The sequence below is a fragment of the Macadamia integrifolia genome, chromosome 4 (assembly GCF_013358625.1).
Source record: "Macadamia integrifolia cultivar HAES 741 chromosome 4, SCU_Mint_v3, whole genome shotgun sequence".
NCBI classification, from domain to species: Eukaryota; Viridiplantae; Streptophyta; class Magnoliopsida; order Proteales; family Proteaceae; genus Macadamia; species Macadamia integrifolia.
Genome location: NC_056560.1, coordinates 29,864,499 through 29,884,652, shown reverse-complemented (window position 1 = coordinate 29,884,652; position 20,154 = coordinate 29,864,499). Strand labels below are relative to the sequence as shown.

At 36.0% G+C, this 20,154-nt stretch overlaps 2 protein-coding genes across 2 annotated transcripts; one reads left to right on the top strand and one right to left on the bottom strand.

Annotated features, from left to right (window-relative positions):
• Nucleotides 1-871: 871 nt before the first annotated feature.
• On the bottom strand, nucleotides 872-6,977 carry LOC122075909 (tudor domain-containing protein 3). Its single transcript, XM_042641130.1, has 8 exons — nucleotides 6,660-6,977; nucleotides 6,247-6,414; nucleotides 3,385-3,631; nucleotides 3,036-3,215; nucleotides 2,614-2,885; nucleotides 2,144-2,332; nucleotides 1,983-2,046; nucleotides 872-1,248 (listed from the first exon to the last, which is right to left on the bottom strand). The coding sequence occupies exons 1-6, from the start codon at nucleotides 6,906-6,908 to the stop codon at nucleotides 2,186-2,188; spliced, it is 1,263 nt and encodes a 420-aa protein (XP_042497064.1). The 5' UTR covers nucleotides 6,909-6,977; the 3' UTR covers nucleotides 872-1,248; nucleotides 1,983-2,046; nucleotides 2,144-2,185.
• Nucleotides 6,978-10,047: 3,070 nt separating this feature from the next.
• On the top strand, nucleotides 10,048-12,338 carry LOC122076391 (probable LRR receptor-like serine/threonine-protein kinase At3g47570). Its single transcript, XM_042641693.1, has 2 exons — nucleotides 10,048-10,071; nucleotides 11,403-12,338. Exons 1-2 carry the CDS (start codon nucleotides 10,048-10,050, stop codon nucleotides 12,336-12,338), a joined length of 960 nt encoding a protein of 319 aa, XP_042497627.1.
• Nucleotides 12,339-20,154: the final 7,816 nt, after the last annotated feature.

The following is a 20,154-nucleotide window of genomic DNA, read 5'->3' as shown; positions in this document are numbered from 1 at the left end:
TTTAATTAAATGCTCATAAATAAAGTAAAAAGTTGAAGGTAGTTTCCTAGTTCTCCACCAATTTGACATGAATAAATATAGGCAAGAGATTTTGTGCATCATGCACAGCCACGCACACAATACAACCGTTAGATGGGGGATGGGTGTCTACACTCTGCATGATCATGCACCATGCATAGGTGCACAACTCTGCACAAAACCTCTCGCTATATATTTAAAATGTAAAAAAGGAAAATTCTCTTTTAAATGTGGAGAGGCTTCCAAGATGGGGAACTTATGATTCGAATCATTGACTCGATAAAGCATCTCTGGGTTAATTCATTATTTGTCTCAACTATATGACCTACCATGGTTGTTGATTTCTCTCATGCATTTAAAGTCATCAAATCAAGATCAAATTAATATACAACTTTTAGGGTAGTGTGTATTGAACCTATTTCCTAAACATCCAATGGAAGCATCCTCTTGACTCACCTCGGTTCCTAGGTAAGAAATTCAAAGTGGATATCAGATTGGTCTCCATCGATTTCAATTCAAATTACCCACCAATTCTGCCAATTCCCATGACTTCCAATACCTAATTTGGTTCCAATGTCAATAACCATGGAGTGCCTTATTACATTACAACAGCTGAACAGAATCTCTCTCTCTCTCTCTCTAGACTTTTCCGGTGTCATTGCATTGTACCCTTGTATCCTACCAATATTACAATTTACAATATTCAAACTAAGTAATCTAAGGATGTGTTCAGTATAAATCTCAGAATAGATTCCGGGGCGATTCTTATCTATTTTTCTCACTTCAGAATGCATTCTGGACCTAGAATCTTTTCCAAAAAACCCACCCAAAACACAGCCTAAACAAAATGACATGGCGGCAAGCCAATACGCCCAAAATGATTTCCAACAAGGCAGCAAGAGAAGTACTACGTCAGGAACAGAGTGGTGGGGAGGCAACAAGAAAAATGCCCAGGAAAAATATGACACTGTGCTCCACTCCACATGGATTCCAACACCTACTATATTACACTTGTTCCTCAAAAAACTGTTCTCCATTAGCCAAAAGAAAGAGAATGATGGCGTGAACCACACAAAATGGGCAACCAAAATTAAAGAGTGCAAAGTTTCCCACCTACTAGAAAAATTGATGATGCTCTCTATGTCTCCCACGACTTATGATTTACTTACCTCATAATTTCCGTACTTTCTGCTTGGAGATCATCATAAACTGGCTTCATAAACTGATGACCTGCAAATGGGCAACCAAACTTAAAAGAAAGCAAACTCATCTGGCATCACCAAAGCATATGCCAAATAACTGGATCATTTTAATCACCCAAATAAAAAAAAAAAAAAAAAAAAAAGGGATCACGGACTCTAATTAAATGAGCACCTCCAAGTGTGTATTAGACCTTTGAAAACATTTAGCTGGCAAAGTCTGTTGATGTTGTTTGCCAAGAACTGGGACTGAGTCCCAACTTCACCTCACTACCTATCCAAAAACGAAGTTTATATGGAGCCAGGTCACATGCCCCACAGTTCAATGGGTCAGCCTCACAAAACCACACCCTTCAGGCCTGGACAAATCGAAAAGAATCTTCCATAGAAGTTTCCAGCAATAATTATACTATCAAATGGTTCAAAACTTTGAAGAAAAAGGTTTCTCCTCATTTTTTTTTATTGGAATTGTTATGTTCATAATCATTTGGATAAGATTGGTAACCCCATTGTTATTACAGTAAGCCACCAATTCTGACACAGTAAGATTAATGGTGTCCAAATCAAATATGTTACAGTGAGAAGATTTTTTTTTTTTTTTGGGTGGGGAGGGGGAGGGGGACAAAAGTAAAGCCCAATCACATCCAAAGTAGTTTCCCAAACATGATTTACTGACAATTTATAATTGTCATAAAAATAAAATATGAAACAATGTGCATGACCATTAAGATCAGTAATAGTGGAACTCCTAAGGTAAATGCATACCTTTACACTGCAACACCAACTTCAGGCCACGGGGACTCTATTCCAGCTTGTGAAAATGGTTGGCCTTCAGGAAAAGAATCGTGAAACTTTGTAAGTGTACCAAGTCAAAAACGGAATTCTTTTGTTTGTAGTGTAAGGAACAAGAAACCCACAAGACCTACCAAAGAAGATGACCAAATGAAAAAACGAGGATGAACTGATCATCAGAATCTCCTTCCTCTTCCTCTCCCCCTTCCTCTCCCTCTCCCTCTAGATCCCATCCTGCCTTGGTTTCTCAGTTCATCTCTTCTCTCAAAATTGAACATACTCATCCGTATCTTCTCTGCCTCCAAATCTTTACCTGCTTTCACCTGAACAAGTTCAACCAAAAATAAGATCCAAGTAGCAAGACAAAACACCCCTAAATAAAAAATAAATAAATAAAAAAAGAGTAATAAACCCTCTTTTGGGTTTTGTGTTTTTTTTATTGGTCATCTGTCGCGTTGATCAAGCCTCCTGTTGTAATCTTTTTGAACCTTTATTTACCTCATTCCTCACCCCCACCCACCCCCAAAAAAAAATGATGGTAATAATCATACAAGAACTTTAACAAAAATAAAAAATACCACAAGAAAAGATACAAAATGCATACATGGGAATCCTCAATATCTAATTGATTTTGAAGCTGCCAAGCGATCTCCTCATCACGACTGATATCTTGAATCTCATCTCTTAATTTTGGCTTTCCCCCACCCTTTATCCTCTCCCATTCATCTAGAGTTAAAGAGTCTTCTTCCTTTTCTTTTCCTCTATTTCTTGGACCTTTAAAGTGCCGAGAGTGCTGATCATCCCGGGATGGCTGATTCATTTTCTGTAGGAGTTTCTGTGCAGCGGCTTGATTTTGCACAGGTACAGCTTCAGCCACTGTAAGAGTACAAATAATAATATAAGTACAGCTTTGCAAACATAAAGTAGTATGGACACTTCAGAACAAAAGAGAAGGGGGAAGAAGTACAAATTTCTGAAATTATTCAGAAGAAAATATTAGGACAACAATATTAAATTGCCCGATACCTTCTTTTGGTCTGGCCTCAGAAGAACTTGGATTCCCTTCAGAGTTTGCAGTCAAGGAAGCCGCCTTCTGATCACCATCCATCTCATCCACTTTTGAATCAAGATTCTGATTCAAAGAATTTCCACCACCAGGTTTAACAAGGGTAGGTCCTGATGCTCTTGGCATTGACTCAGAAGCATCTACAAACCATTACCATTTAGAGGTGAATTGCATATCAACATGATTTCTTCATGAAATAACACTAATTTACAAGGATAAGAAAGTTCTTCATTCATTAACAACACAGATACAGATATTTGGTGCATAAAAACATAAGAAATGCTGTACAATTACATTTAGAATACTTACAGGAAGAATTGTGATGTGGAGCATTCCTCTGAGGGCATACCCCAATTTTCAACTTCTCAAATGGTGGAGGTCCATCACCATCACTGTTCTGAGATAGCCTCAAGGTCGAGCGGGAAAAACCTGAATATTTCTGAGTCATCTGCCATTCTTCATAAAGTGATTGAACAAGACCTCCTAAAACAGTTACTGCTTTAGGGTTCAAACATAATATACCACTATGAATTGCAGCTTTGTTTTCCAAACGCACCTACAAACCAGGGGGAATAACATAAGGACAGTGATGTAAGAACTGAAGACATACAGAAGAGAAGGGCCAACAAGAATCAGCAGGTTTAACATCGCCTGGTTTGTTCTGGGTTGATAGTTCTTTTATTTCTTCTAATTCTGGTTCAATTGATTCAATTATAGAATCAGATTTAGTGGTCCATTGAGTTAGCAATAGGATTGACCAATCAGGTTTTATTTAACCATACCCTCTTGGCTAACCAACCAGATAAAGTTGTCCTTTTTTAGCTTTAAAGATTTGATCCATTGAGTTAGACATAGGATTGACCAATCAGGTTTTATTTTACCTTCCCTCTGGGCTAACAAACCAGATAAAGTCTTATCTTTTTTTAGCTCTAGAGATTTGGATTGGGATTAGGAATACACCTCCATATGTGGGCTATTTCCTGGTCCTTTAATTTCCTTTCTTGGATATGATTTGTACTATTCAGTTTCTATAAATAAAGCTCAAGCGCAGTACTGCTCTGCATTCAACTTATTGTTGTCTCTGCTGCAGCTGTGGTGAATCAGCTCTTCCTTGTGGTAAATCAAGGGAACCGATTGGTGGTTAATCCAATTAACCCTAACAGTGCGAAGCCTGGGTTCAGTTATCGTTATCTTCCTACCTATTCTGCTGCTCTAAACTGTACATCAGGTCAGGGTCTCCTTTTCTCTTTGCATAATATGTTAGCACTTTCTTCCACAATCTGTTGACAGATCCTAATTACTAGAGTGCTGAGCATCAGTATTTTAAAATCCGAAAGTGGTACCTTCCTTAAATTCATAATCTCGACCGGTTTCTTGAGATCCAATTCAGTCAAGGATTCTTTTATTATTGCTGATCCAACCATCAAATTTCTGATCAGACTACATGAATACCAATCGGTTGGAAGGAAGAACATTCCAATGGAGTCAAAGTCTGGTTTTGACCGATAGTTTGAATTGGAGCAGAACTCTCAGAATCTGCCTGGTTTGTTGAGATATGAAGTTTCCTACTGACACAAGGAATCTTCGGCTCTGTGCAATCAAGCCGTTGGATTGACTTCAACTTTCGATATATCATTCTTTTCCCCTATTCTTAACATTTGGTAAAGAGGATCTGTTAAACGGTATTGATGAATTTGATATTTTTTTCAAATATGGTCTTGCCCTGTTCCAATCATGTATATTGGTACTGGTTACCTTTGACCGCAACCACATTAGACGGCTACAATAACCAGAAACAACATCATTACACGACTTCATGAAGAAGCAAGAAAAATGATGAGAGGCAAATAATCCCTAGAATCCAGTAACAGATTTAGCATAGATTAACTACAATTCAGAACATTTTCTTCTAGTATTCACAGTAGCCTGATGGCACTTCAACTATGTTCAGGAAATGAATCAAAGTGTGGCTCAAGTTTCACCATGGAGAACTCGGTGCTCATAGAATGTCAATCCATTTTCTTCATTATTTCATAATTCCAGTTTCCCAATATTGAACCTTCACAGGAGTTAACCATGAAAGAAGAAAATGCTATCCTCCAGGGAAAATGAAAGTAAGGAGTTAGTCCTTCAAGATCCAGAAATGATAACACAATGGACAGAATTATGGATCATGATGGAGAACTTTTTTGGAGAGGGGGGAGGAGGAGGGGGCTGGAATCCTATTATTAGCTTTCAAACAGAGGAGATTGACGACATTGTGCATTTCAATGCCCATGTTTTAATGGATTTCCAAACGTTCTCTTTCATAGATCATCAATGGGGCATAAACCCTCTTGTTCCCTTCTTATTCATCAGCATCACAGAAAACTTACAAATATAACTGCAATACCAGTAGAAAGGGTTTTAGGAAACAAAAGACAATCCGGCTAAACCATCTCAACTGCATATGACTTCTTAAGCATGTTAATACACGGGCATAAATGGATGAATTTGAGTTTGAAATTTGACTGGCCTATCCAGACTGTCTTTTGAGTTTAAAAATTATTGGGAAATAATGAGTTTGAGTTTGAAAAATAATGAGGAAAAGAAAGAACTAGGAGAGACATAGAGAATCAGAGCTACTTAACTCCTACAACTTCATAACCAGTAACTCCAGCACAAACTAGTTTGATTCACTCAAACCTTCAAGCGAGTACGACCATAATCACACTAGCTGACAGTATGCCGACCGGCTTACCGACGGACGGGAACTCCACTAGGTTTTTATTCCAAGTGGATCACCCGAGGGTTTGAAGACCCAGATCAAAGTCTATGAGTTACAGATTCCAAAGAACAAGCACATAAGAATATATAATTGACATGGTATAACCATACCCCCATGTGGAGATATATTGCTAGCTGATCTCCAACCCCCACCCGCACCCCCCCCCCCCAAAAAAAAAAAAAAATTTAACCATCACCCTTCTAACTATAAGTAAGCATTCCATAAAGAAACATAACGGAAATCCCTATGTAGAAGGTCCATAGGTTACCCGGTATATCCAGACCCCATACAAAGCTCATATCCAAGTACCTTGTAGTGCAGAAGAACACTTAACTCTTTATCTAGCAAATTTCTATGACAATTAATCGTGATGGAATGTGCAACAATAAGTTCAGTTTGCTCACCTTGGCCCCGGGAACAATATCGTCAGCAATGGCCACTATGGGAGAGTATTCTATGGCAACTACTTCTGAGTGTCCATCAGTGAGAACAAATCGAAGGAGACGCCTATCACGCGAGCTTCTGGTCTGAGATTCGATGGTACTCTGATAGATGTCCCTCACAGAAACTATCTGCTCAAAATAGGGTAAAAAAAAAGATTCCAATAAAATCCCCAAAATTTAAAATTTTGATATATGATCTTTAACGATGTTCAGAGCGCATTAAACAAAAAATTATAAGAAATTAAAATTTAAAATCGAGAAAGCGGTGACAAGTAGAACAGTTAAATAACTGGAACGTTGAAGTCCAATAAAGGAAAAGAAAAACTTGTTTTTATTTTTCAAATGAAACGAAGTTGATGAACATATTCACTAACCTGAAGAACTTTTGGGCCTTGAAGATAGGATGATTTCTTAATCACAGATGAATCAGGTAAAGACTTCCCTCCAAAAGACATTAAATCCATATTTAGAAGCTCTGATTCAACAGAATCCACATAACCCAATCCACTGCAAGTAGCGACGTTCATTTGAATCAGAAATTTTGTATCTTCAACGTCTCTAAAAGACCATCCTCTGTGAATTAGGGTTTCTAAGATATCTTCAGAAGAAGGTATCTTCGCCATTGTCTCTGATAAACAGAACAGTAAACGTCAAATCCTCACATATGAAATGATGATTATGATGATGGATACGCCCTTACGAACATATGTAATCAGACAGGTTTAGCCTTAATGAGTGATGATCTTAATGAGTGATGATCTTAAGGAACGGAGAATACGTCTTCCCTAAACCTACACCGTTGGATGGGAATCATGTATTTACAAAAGTCAGGGTTAATCAGACAATTTTGTAGGTTGTGTTTGGAATCCATTCTTGGAATAGATTCTAGATCTAGAAAAAAGAGAAAAACCTGGCTTCAAAATGCGTTCTAGACGTATAATCTAATATGAGAATGCATATAACTACGAGAAACCATACTTATGTGAGAATTGCCAGAAATTTCCTCTTTGGTTACTATTATTAGCTCTTTAGTTGCTTATTCCAATTCCTCAAACCATGATTGACAAAAGAACAACAAAAGGAATGAGTTAATCAACATCGATCTGCTACTATTAAGATTTGAAAATAGGGAAGTAAAAGAATAGTTAGAAAATTCAAATTTGATTCGCATCGTATCTGGTCAAAAGGTATTCGGATCCGAATTTGGATGATTTAAAAAAAAAAATTATCTGATTTAGATAGATATTCAACTAATAATAAAAAATAAATAGCTAATGATCTTTAGGTTTTTGAAGGTTCGACATGTTATAGAGAATGAGGAAAGGAGATAAGACAATTAAGAGACATGGATTGAGAATGAATTATATCCACAAGGAGACAACTTTGGGTTACACATGTCAGGGTTGTAGACGGATAGTTGTAAATCTGAATTTTATCCTCCTCCGTATCCGTTTAGGGCTATATGTATCTGATTAGGGAATATTTGTATCTGATCTATTACATCTCTAGTTAAAAGTAATTCTCATGTTATTCATCGACATTGATTACATAAATATTTGTCATGTGGCAAGTTGAATGGGACTGAAATATTATTGAAAGAGATAAATTCCAAGATCCCTTGCTTATATGTCAAACTATAGCCTAAAAGACTTGACTAAACAATAAATTAAGGATATGAATATCCCATGAGAAAATTAATGGACAACATGGCTAAACTAGATGATTCCTTGGATATCTAATGATAGGATTTGCCGCATCAATTTTGTTGGATTTTTAAATGATTTTCAAATTAAAGATTAAAATATTATTTGTATTTTTTGAAGTGTGTGTTGAAGAGGATTGTCACTTTGTCTCTTCCTAATACATAAGTGACCAATATGTTAATTATTGAAAGCATGTCTAAATAGTCATAAACATGTTTTATAGAAAAAATATGATTTTTGATGTACCTTTTGGAGATAACCGTTAAAGGTGTATTTTCTTCTCCTATATATGGAGGGAATTCTTGTCCATTTCTCTTAACTTTTGAGAGACAGTCTAACTTCAATTTCTATTTGCTTTATCTACCATGGTTATAATTGTTCAATTGAGCACAACTCCGGAGTATTCCAAAGAGGCCTAGTAAGCTAGAGGGGACAACAGGGTTGTTTTTATCTTGGGGGTTGATTTGCCAGAACCTAGTTTGCACCATATAAGAGGTGTCTACATTCTTAAGAAAAATGTTAAGTGACACGATTCAGTCTACCATCTCCTTGAGTTTCTTCATATATTTTTAAGTTCATAATGCCATATTTGGTGCTTAATATCAACGTGATCAACTGAGTTTGTCTGCGCTATAAGATAAGTACTCTTTCCCTTATTTTGTTTTAGATTATTTCCAACATTTTTCCTTGTGGCACAGCTAGCTATGAAGTCTAGGGGAATGGTTTGGGTGCAGCCGAATTTTTATAAAGGGAAAATACACCCCATTGACATACTAAGTTTTATTTTATAAGGTTTCAGTTGTTGCTTTCTAATATAATGCTTTACCCTTATCACTCACCCTCTACAAACTGAAGACCCCATGTGTGATAAGTTGGGAATGAAAGGGAAAATGGAAGAAAAATTACACGGAAGTAGCATAGCAGAGTAGTAAGGTCGATTTATGTGAAGAGGAGAGAAATAAATACGAGGGTATTAGCCTACCCTGCTTTTCAACGGTTCAAATTTTTCCCTGTGAAGAAAAAAAAGAGTTGTACTAAACTTTTTTCCTCTCACATTCTCTTTCCTTCCTAGTATACGAGTCCCCTATTAACGGAGTCCGGATTCTCTTCTCCCACATGGGAGAGCACTTATGAAATGGAAATCCTCTGCGGTGACCAATGGGTGGCAATTGAAAGAAAATAAATACGGAACGATTCATGAAGATCGATAAGCATGCACGACAAACACTACAAAAACACGTTTTAGGCATACCTGAATCCATGGCTGAAAAATAAGAACTCCTCAATGTCTTCTTGTATGTTCCTCGTACAACACGATCAATGTTGGTCTGGTCTACCCTCTTTCCCTTTTGCTTTTGGTCGTTAGCATCACTTAATGAGGCAGTGATAACTATATATAGGGGTGAGGGTAGGGACCAACCCTGCAATAAAATTAGGGTTTCCTCCCCATTAAGGAAACAATACCTTAGGTCCACACATAGTAATAAATATTTCATACCATTAAGGTGTGCTAATAGAATCCAATATCTCCATAGAGATCACTTACCAATAATATTGGATTTTTTTTGCTTACTCCATCTTTAGTCAACACCACTAAACCGGTTTTGGAAACAAATCTTTGACTATGCTAGCCCACCTAATAAAAAATCTTACAACCACAACTCTTTTTTATCACCAATAAGCAATTGATGAAGTCCTGAAGAGAGTTTATTCGTTTAAGTTTCCTCCATTAATTTGATTCTAATGGCACTTATTCAGCTTATTCTAGTTTTCATTCTCTTCTTTTGTAGAAGGATCACAGGGGGGAACGAGAACGAGACAGATCGAGTTGCTTTGCTGGAGTTTAAGAATCAAATTTATGATGATCCCTATGGAACACTCCTTTCTTGGAATGATTCCATCCATTTCTGCAACTAGATAGGGATCACATGTGGCCATTGTCATCAACAACGGGTTATCAGCTTGAATTTACAAGGAAATGGGTTGGTTGGGAACATATCTCCTTTTGTTTGGAATCTCAGTTTTCTGAATTTCCTTAACATTGGAAACAATAGCTTCCATGGCAAAATCCCAGAAGAAATTGGTAATCTGATTCGAATACAGTACATTGATTTTTGAAACAACAGTCTTGTAGGATAACTTCTTGTCAGCTTGGTCAACTGTACTCGTCTAAGAGAAATTCACTTCTCCTATAACTATCTTGTTGGGAAGATTCCAGTTGAAGTGATTGCATCTTTGTCAAAGTTGGAGTAATTCATATTAATTATAATGGCTTGACAGGAGAAATACCAGCAACTTTTGGGAACGTTTCCTCCATCCAAGTCATCTCTTTAGATGGAAATGAACTACAAGGAAGCATTCCAGGATCCTTTGGTTTCCTAGAAAACTTATACTCTCTAGGACTTGCTCTAAATCAGCTATCTGGTATGTTCCCTGTCTCACTCTATAATCTCTCATCTCTTGAAGTTATTTATGTGGTACGAAACCAATTGCATGGGAGCCTTCCAAGAGACATAGGCCTCACTCTTCCAAATCTCCAAACCCTACAAGTTGAAGGGAATCTTTTCTCAGGGATCATTCCAGATTCCATCTCCAATATTTCAACACTCAAAATAATCTCTCTTTCTGGAAATAGTTTTTCTGGTCCCTACTAGCTTAGGAAAACTTCAAAACCTTCAAAATTTCCGTATTTTTGGAAATAAATTTGGAAGTGGGGAAGCTGGTGATCTCGATTTTGTAAATTCGTTGTTCAATTGTACAAATCTAAAGATTTTGGACCTAAGCAAAAATGTTTTTAAGGGTCCCCTTCCATACTTTAAAGCCAATCTATCAACACAACTCTCATATTTTTATTTAGGAAGCAATCAGATATCTGGAACCATTCCTGTTGGGATTCAGAATCTCGTCAATTTAACCGCATTGAACATGGTGCTGAACTCTCTCCAAGGTGATATTCCATATGGTATAGGGAAACTTGTGAAGCTTTAAGGATTATTCTTGGGTGGAAATAGTCTTTTAGGACAAATACCTTCCTCTATAAGCAATCTCACATCTCTGTCTGCATTCGATTTACGATTCAACAACTTGAATGCAAGCATCCCTTCCAGTATTGAGAATTGTCAAAATTTGCAGTCCATAGGCCTTTCTAATAATAACCTCCAAGGCCCAATACCTAAACAATTCTTCCTTATTTCCTCCTTATCATATTATCTTGAATTATCTCATAATTCTCTGGGAGGATCCCTACCAAATGAAATCAGTAACTTGAGGAGTCTTTCTCAATTAAATATCTCATATAACAATTTTTCTGGAGAAATTCCCTCCTCCATTGGTGACTGTAATAGCTTGGAGGAAATTATTATGGGCCATAACTTCTTTGAATGAACCATTCCTCAATCTTTGAATCATTTGAAGGGGCTTCAAGTTTTAGATCTCTCAATCAACAACTTATCAGGGCAAATCCCAAAAGATCTAGGGAAACTTCCAGCATTGAGGAGTTTGAATTTATCCTTCAATAATCTTGAGGGGGAGGTACCAATAGAAGGAATTTTTGGAAGTGCAAGTGCAATTTCAGTTAATGGAAATGATAAGCTTTGTGGGGGCATTGTAGAGTTACAATTGCCTAAATGCACAATCCATGGATCTATGAAACGAGAAAAGTCCCATGCTTTTAAAATGGTTTTTGAGATAGCCGGTGTGGTTATTGGTTTGCTTTTGAGATCTTCCTTTCTTACTCTCTATTGGATGAGAAAATCAAGAAGTAAACCATCATCCACACCATTAATTGGTGATAAGTTATTAAAGCTTTCTTACAGAGAGCTTTTCCAAGCTACTGGAGGATTTTCTTCAACTAACTTCATAGGTTCCGGAAGTTTTGGGTCTGTATACAAAGGGATTATCGATCAAGATGAAACCATTGTTGCAGTCAAGGTGCTCAACCTTCAACATCCAAGAGTTGATAAGAGCTTTATGACTGAAAGCAAAGCATTAAGAAACATTCGGCATCGAAATCTTGTAAAGATTTTGACTTCATGTGTAAGTCTTGATTCCAAAGGTAAAGATTTCAAAGCCCTTGTTTATGAGTTCATGCCCAATGGGAATCTAGATAATTGGTTGCATCTGCCGATGGAGGCACATAATCATTCAAGGAATTTAAGCTTTCTTCAAAGATTAAACATCGCAATTGATGTGGTTTCTACGTTGGATTACCTTCACTACCACTGTTATGGGACAATTGTTCATTGTGACTTGAAGCCAAGCAATGTTCTACTTGACAATGATATGATTGCACATGTCAGTGATTTTGGTTTGGCGAGGCTACTGTTAGAACCTGATGATAATTCATCCTAGACTCAAACTAGTACCATTGGGATAAAAGGATCTATTGGCTATGCTGCTCTAGGTAAAAAATAAACTATACAACTTTATTTTGAGTTATATCAATATATTAAATTTTGATTCTATAGATCTAAATTCCCTTACTAAGTTATTATTGTTTATTCTAATCAAAATCCGTTGTAGGGTGTTAAACATGACCCAAATGATGATTTAGAAAACGAGTAGCTATCTAAATATCCTATTTATTGAGATTAATATTTCAATTAAATCCAACTATTATTGGATTTACATATCTTGTTCTAGATAGTTGATTGTAAAAATCAACACACTTTTCTAGCTTAATATATTTGAATTTTTTTTTTTTTGGTAAATATCTTAATTAGATTGGATCATGGTTTTATTCATGTTCATTTCAAATTAGAATTGATTAAGCTATAAATGCATTGGACCTTTGTATCTAAGTAGATTGAATTTAAATTGGATTCTTTTTAACATAATCAAAAGAATCATAGTTCCCAGGTTGAAGAAATGACCATGTAACTTACTACTTTTTGAATAACTTGTTTACAATTTTCAAATTTCATACCATAATTTCTTTTATCATAAGAAAAATTATGCAAATCACTTGTTGTTATACTAATAGCGAGAATGAGGTTTCTAAATTTCAGAATATGGCATGGGTGGAAGGGCAACTATACAGGGTGACGTGTATAGCTATGGGATCCTTTTATTGGAGATGTTCATAGGAAAAAGGCCAACAGATCTGATGTTTACTAATGACCTAAATCTCCACAACTTTGCAACGGCCAACAGATCCGATGTTTACCCGTACACGTGATGCAAATTTTAGATCCAACACTCTTACCCAAGGAAGAACAAAGTGAAGAAATTGAAAAGGATGCTTTCAGCATAACTGAAGGTCCTAGTCACAGGACAAATAAATTGCAAGATTGCATAACATCATTAATTGAAATTGCACTCCAGTGCTCCATGGAATCTCCAAGAGAATGTCTGAACATGAACGATGTTGTAAGGCGACTACATTTAATCAAAGGAGAAGTTTCTTGAAGCAAGAATGTATCAATATAGAGCAATTACGCCTAATTATAAGGTGATTTTGAATTTATTACCTTTGCAGTTATTGTGTTGTCTTAAGTCTCTTAATGTTTGTTGGAAAACCTGGGAAGTAGAAAGTTCTAGATCATGCAATGTTGGTAGGCTGATCTAGAGTTATTCACATCATGGTTTTAAAAAAGGTGTCGATACCAATACCGATAAAGATTGGCCATATGGGGCTGCATCAGATGGTTTTGCCCTCCACTATGATTAAAAAATTATTTTCTAGAAAAATTTATCCATAGAACTATTTCGCTTTTACAGGAGGATCAGGCATGCATCATTATCAAAGATGACCGATATCTATATAGATTGGCAGATATTCCCGATTCGACACCTTTTTTAAAACCATGATTCACATATGATAGTTAAGTTGGCGATTGGAAGAGTTTTAAGACTCAATTTCAACCTTACCTGAGCCCAATCTATAGGAAGATTGTACCAGTTTTGGACAAGTAATTATATTCCAAACTTTTTATTTTTATTTTATTTTTTGGTGGGGAGAGATTTAATGAGGGAAATATTTAAAATGGTGGCATGGTCCTGGAATTAGGCTGTTTTTCTTGCTTTACGATGGGTTATAGACCCATGATCTATTTTGAGAATGCATATCAAACATGGCCTAAGACATCATAAGCTGGATCACAAGAATTCACTTGAACTGTTTTATGGTAATGCAATATGTGAATTTTAATGTGCAGGTTCTTCAAGACCAGCTGTAAGAATAAAAATTAGGATTCTTCAATAAAGATTGCAACAAGCCAAAAACATGAAAATTTGGTGGAATTTGATACAAAGGAGAAAGTGACCAATTTGTTTGATGAAAGACAATTATACAGACTGGCCATACCTCTACTTCAACCTCGTCACTATGATGTCAAAGAGCCTTTTATCGTCTTTTCATTTTATTTTCTCTTGTTAGCTACTTTATACCATAGGGATAACATATCTTAAATTTCTTATAGGTCTGGATTTGCTTGTTGTGCTTGTTGTGCTTTTCTATGTGTCATTTTATAATATTCATAATAAAGTCATTATCTTCACATGAATAGAAAGGGGAGGGGGGGTGGAAGTAGAGTTTGAGTTTTTATTATGGGATTTTTCTTCCCTCCAATGGCAATAGAATTCATTGTTCAGGTCTGGGGTGTCAATTGGAACTATTCCAACTGATTAGGACTTGTGTTAGCTTCCACCTTTTTGGAGACGAGTAGAAAAGTACCACTTAATTAACGCAAAACCTTGGAATTAGTACCAATTAATAAGGTGATGGTTTGATTCTAGTTCGTATATTGGTTCTGGGTGTAAGTTTGTCCTTGACGGTCGAACTTGCCCGCCCTAAGCTCAAACCCTCTCTAATCCGGTTATGAGAGTCAACTTGGCCCAGCCTGACCCAACCTTGACTAGGGTTGGGCTAGGCCTGGGTTGAGTCTTAGGCCCAACCCGGCCCTGCCCAACCTGACCCGATTTATACCTTGATCTATTATTGTATTTAGTAATAGTGTTCCCCTTCCCCTAGGTCCACATCATGTGTTACACAAGCATTACACAAGATTTTAGTATGACTTCAACCCACATCATGTGTTACACAAGCTACATACTCCTATTTATGGATTTCAACTCCTCTGTGGTGCAACATGGTATTCGGCGTGCATCCAATGGTCAGAAACATCTTGGCACAGAGCTTAAGGTGGACACATGCAGTCCAAAGCGTTTCTAGGCGTTGGATGCATGCCAGACACCATATTGAGCCATAGAGGATCCAAATCCCCTATCTATTGAGCTAAGATGATCAAATGGCCAAACTATTTCCCCTCTTTTCTTTACATAGGTCGTCTTTCTGTCTCCCGTCATATATTAATATGAACTTTGTGTACAGTAGCAATCATAAAAAATTGGGTCAAAATTTGGGTTGTCCAATTTCTAAGAGATGTGCTGATGCTACACGATTAAAAAGTCTATCTTATAACCAAATTGATAACCTTGTTTGCTGTAAATTTATGGATTAGGGGTGCACAGGGTTGGACATAGTTTTAACATCTGCTCACCTTTGGGAACTATAGGCTTAAAATTTGTGACCCTTCATGGGAACATATATATATATATATATATTTATAGGAGTAGCTAGGGTCAACCCAGCCCAACCCTGATCCCAGCAGGGTTGAGCCTAAGCGTGAATGCCGTAGCGTTGGGTTGGACCTGGATTTAGTTTTGAAAACCTAGAGTTTGGTTGGGGTTTTAAGAAACCCACCCCAACCCAACCGTATTTCACCCCTATTGGTCCCAGTTCTTAATTGTTCCAAAGACTAAAACGATAGTCAATAGAGCCCAAATAAAATAGTTTTTAGTATATTAGGCTCAAACAATTTACAATGAGATTAGATAAAATATATTAAATATAAATCCCATGGACACAGTAACCCATTATAATATGAGTATGACTGGCTGAAGAGAGTGAATGGTGAATAAAAAAATTAAACACTCAATATATAAACTCCCATAATTAACGATTCAGTACAGTTCTGGTTCTAAACTATAAATCACTCTAATGGCTGAGACTAGACCGTCCTATTAATAATCAGTTCAAACAATTTCAATTTTTAATTGGTCGATTCTGGTCAGGTTCCAATTCATGTCTTAGATTGATACCCCTAGTTTAGGTGGAATGACCAAATAAGCCAATATTTTTACTACACTCAATCAAACAAAGTATGGTTGTTCTCAGTTCTTGCAAGACCAATCACTATGATTCCCAATAAATATGATGAGTAAGGCTACGTCCCTCTTTGGTATCATTTATATTTTTTTCTTTTCATTTATTTAACAAAAATCATTAATGAAAACTATTTTTTATCAAAACATAAATATGGTTTGGTAACTACTTGACAAAAATGATTTTTTGTGAGAAATAGTTTGATACCTCTATGTGCAAAATGGTTTTTTGAAGAAATGGGTGAAGAGATTCCCTTCACCCATCATTTTTATAACTGTCTTTCTCCACTTTGGATTGAAGAAGATGGGGCAAATGACTATTTTATCCCTCTATATTGAAACTTTAAACACGTGCTCATTAAAGTTCAACGCAAAAATAACTGAAAATCAATTTTGGCCAAAATACATAAATGACTCTTGATCTCTTTTTGGTTTTTGTATTTTATCAATTTTTTTTTTTAATATAGAAACAAGCTCCATAAATGATACCAAAGAGGACCTTAAGTGCATTAGGTTCTAATTCCACTCCATGAAAACATCCAATTCAGCTAAAACGTATGTAAATCTTCTTTGCTTATTGTAAATACCTAATTTTGTCTCCCTGATAATGATGAATTACAAGCAGATACAAGAACTTTCACTTTCAAGAAGGATTCGATTTTTTGTGAAACCTTGATACTTTCCAACCTACCCAAACCCTAAATCTAAGATGTCCGGTGATAGTGTGTTGATGGTTGACATTGTTAGGCCTAGTATTGTCTAACGATGTGGGAATGACAAAGAAGATGACATTGTTTTCCATTTCTTGCAAACATTTAAGCCAAGAATGAGCTAAAGTTCCCATCATGGTTTTAAGTATCGGTGCGTATCGTGCCATATCAGTCGATACGTATCCGTATCGGTAGGCATCGGCACGATACATACCGATACGCTACGGGGAATTTTGGGCCTCTTTTTGTGTATCGGCGTATCGTATGTACCATATCGTGCCGTACCATATCGGTACCGATACGTACGATACTCTACGATACGAACTTTTAAAAATCTGAAAATTCCCAAGAGTATCGGTACCGTATCAATACGTATTGAAGGTATCGTGCAATATCGAGCCGTATCGTACTGTATCGATACGATACGGCTACTTAAGTGTGATTTTTTTGTTGTTTGAAACAAACACTTCACACTCTCACCAACAGTTTTCTAGATTTTTTATATGTTATGTAAAAACAAGTGTTCTACAACTTCCATGGAAATTTTTTATTTTTCTCAAAAAAATATATTTTTAAAATTTTTTTATTCCGAAATTAATTTAAAAAAAAAATAATAAAAATCCACAAAAAAAATTTTTTTTTTAGAAAATTTAGTTCATTCAACTCTTAAAAATAATGTCATAACTTATAATTACTAAATACATGATTTCAAATGAAACCCACATTTTTTCCCCAAAAAAGTGAGGGTTTCAAATTATTATTTTTTATTTCTCAGATCTACTCAAATATATTGATCCACACTTTGTTGATTTTTTATATGTTCTTTAAAAACATTTAATCTACAACTTCTATAAAAAAAATTTAATTTTTCTACAATGAATGGGAGACCCACTACCATAAATATTTCGACTGGGGTAAATATTGTGCCTATATTCGACAAGTGCAGAATATCATCGTAGTTGCTCCTATTGAAGAAGAAGGTCCTAGCCAAGGATTTGAACCACCACGACACTCTTCACGGCACTCATCACAGTGGCAATGGCAATAAGGAAAGAAAAAACTGTAAGAAACTCAAACCTCATCATTTTGAACATTTTCAACTCAATATATTTGTCTATCAATACGATACCCTCTACTTAAGTATTTATGCATTCTACATGTTATATATAGCTTTTTTTAACTATTTTTTTTTTATGCAAAAGTGTATAAAAATGTGTTCCCTATCCATTTATGTGCGTATCTTTAGCGTATTTTAGCGTATCTCCGATACGATACGATACGATACCCTCCGATACGTATCTTAATTTTGACCGACCGATGCGACGACCGATATCGATACTTTAATCCTTGACTATGTGTCATATTTCAGAATTTAATTTGACAATTCTTTTTTGATACAATAATTCAATTAAATACTCTCTTTTCTATTAACACATATCCTGTGTATGTTCATGTATCATGCATGTATAACAATATTCTAGACATCATTGTGCATCCCATTTTGTCCTCTTCCAGATGATTGTTTTGGCTGGTGGAGTCTCTCTAGGGAGGTTTACGTATTGCTCTATATGATTGTCTTGGTTTGTGTTTCCCCAGCTTGGCGAAGATCTCTTCTATTTTGGGCCCTCCAACCTCCATTGGACATGTCCTTGTGATTTTTCTAGTGTGTAATTGCCTATATATGTTTTGGGTCCCTTCTGTGTTGGTTTAGCAGTCCTCCTAGCAGTTGTAGGGTCTATCCTTGGCTAGCTTGAAGTGTTGCCAGATCCTATTGATATTGACCATGATTGATATCAATTCTTGATCGTTCTTGTATTGATAGATTAATACGGTCCAACATTCTTGAAGGTAAGAAAATCTAATTTTTAAAAGGAAAATAAGGATAAATAATCCAATCTAGATAAGTATCAGATCGTAGAGAGCTTAGATTATGACTCTTATCATTATTATTTTTTTTCTTTAAGTAGGAAGGGGAAGTAGATAACAGCGAAGAGACTCGAACTTAAGATCTCCTGATGAGCATGAGATTTTTGCACACTATAGTTCATTAATTACGTTTGACAATTGTTTGTCCTGTGACTTAATTGAATATGCAACTTGCAAATATGTATCCGTAAAAGACCTGGCATGCCGTAGATTTGTGCCAATTGGAAGGTTTACCAAACTATGGGTGAAGATCATTAAAGTAGATATCAGAATATGTCAAAAGCTATTATCCATTGAACCTCTCTTTTTCTCTCTTACCAGAAAAAAACCAAAAAAGAACCCCTCTATCTCAATTCTGTCAAAGGATATTATCCATTGAACCTCTCCAAGCCCAGATTAACAATGGTTGACTACTCAACCTATATCTACACCTATCCAAGTATGTATATGACCACTTCAACCCTTCAAGAGGGATATGAAGACTTTTATCCCTAGTGAGTTGTGTTGTTGGGTCACAAATTTTAAATTCCTACATGATGAGGTGAGGTTTGTTTCATTTGAACCACAAATTTTCTTTTCCAAGACAGAATGACACAGTAAAGAAGGACTATTTTGCATAGAGACAAGTGGATGGCGGTGGCTGGGCCCCAATTTTGTAAAGCTAAAAAGCCCATTTTGGCTGCCAAATACCCATTAATTCAGATCCTTCATCTTTTTCTCCACTTATAATCATTGAATCATAGAAAGTCTGGTCCTCAACTTTCTAGTCTTAGCATTCCTAGGCCCATGTAATGTATTTTCACTGTTACTCTTGATGTGATAGAAACTTAGAAATGGAAATGGATGGAGGTCTACATCTTGTACAAGAAAATTAACCTTCATATGCCTAAAAGTTTCTTTTTTATTAGTTAAAGAAAGTGGTGGCTTTAGGCCTAAATTATCAAAAATATTAAAACTGGTGAAATCTCCTGTTTTAAATACAATTAAGCACATGGCTCATATGTGTTTTGAACAAGAAAATTGGACTAGATGGTTGGTGAATTTGCTTTTAAAAAATAAATAAATAATTGAGTGGAGATCCAACTAAAGTGGTTTTTACCAAGTGGCAATGTCTGATGGAATTGAAATTTTGTAATTACATTCTTTAGGTTATCATCCAATCATGTATCTTCATTAGTTTTTCATATATCATTTTAAGATTTTAAAGTTCCTTTTTTTTTTTTTTTTTATCAACGAGCAATGATAAAACATGAATCGTTGGAAAAACTAGGGGAAAGCTCAAACAAGGTGGGTAATATTGTTAAATAAATTAAGCCTTAAGTTTCACGCATGGCCTCTCTAAGTGACCTAAAGTGGTTCACATGTGG

Bases quoted from the DNA above. Each gene is read 5' to 3' on its own strand.
- LOC122075909 (XM_042641130.1), bottom strand. From the start codon at position 6,908: ATGGCGAAGATACCTTCTTCTGAAGATATCTTAGAAACCCTAATTCAC. The intron at 6,415-6,659 runs GTTAGTGAATAT...TATTTTGAGCAG, and splicing joins AAGGCCCAAAAGTTCTTCAG to ATAGTTTCTGTGAGGGACAT. The intron at 2,886-3,035 runs GTATCGGGCAAT...GTACTCTTACAG, and splicing joins TGAGGCCAGACCAAAAGAAG to TGGCTGAAGCTGTACCTGTG.
- LOC122076391 (XM_042641693.1), top strand. From the start codon at position 10,048: ATGGCAAAATCCCAGAAGAAATTG. The intron at 10,072-11,402 runs GTAATCTGATTC...AATCATTTGAAG, and splicing joins CAAAATCCCAGAAGAAATTG to GGGCTTCAAGTTTTAGATCT.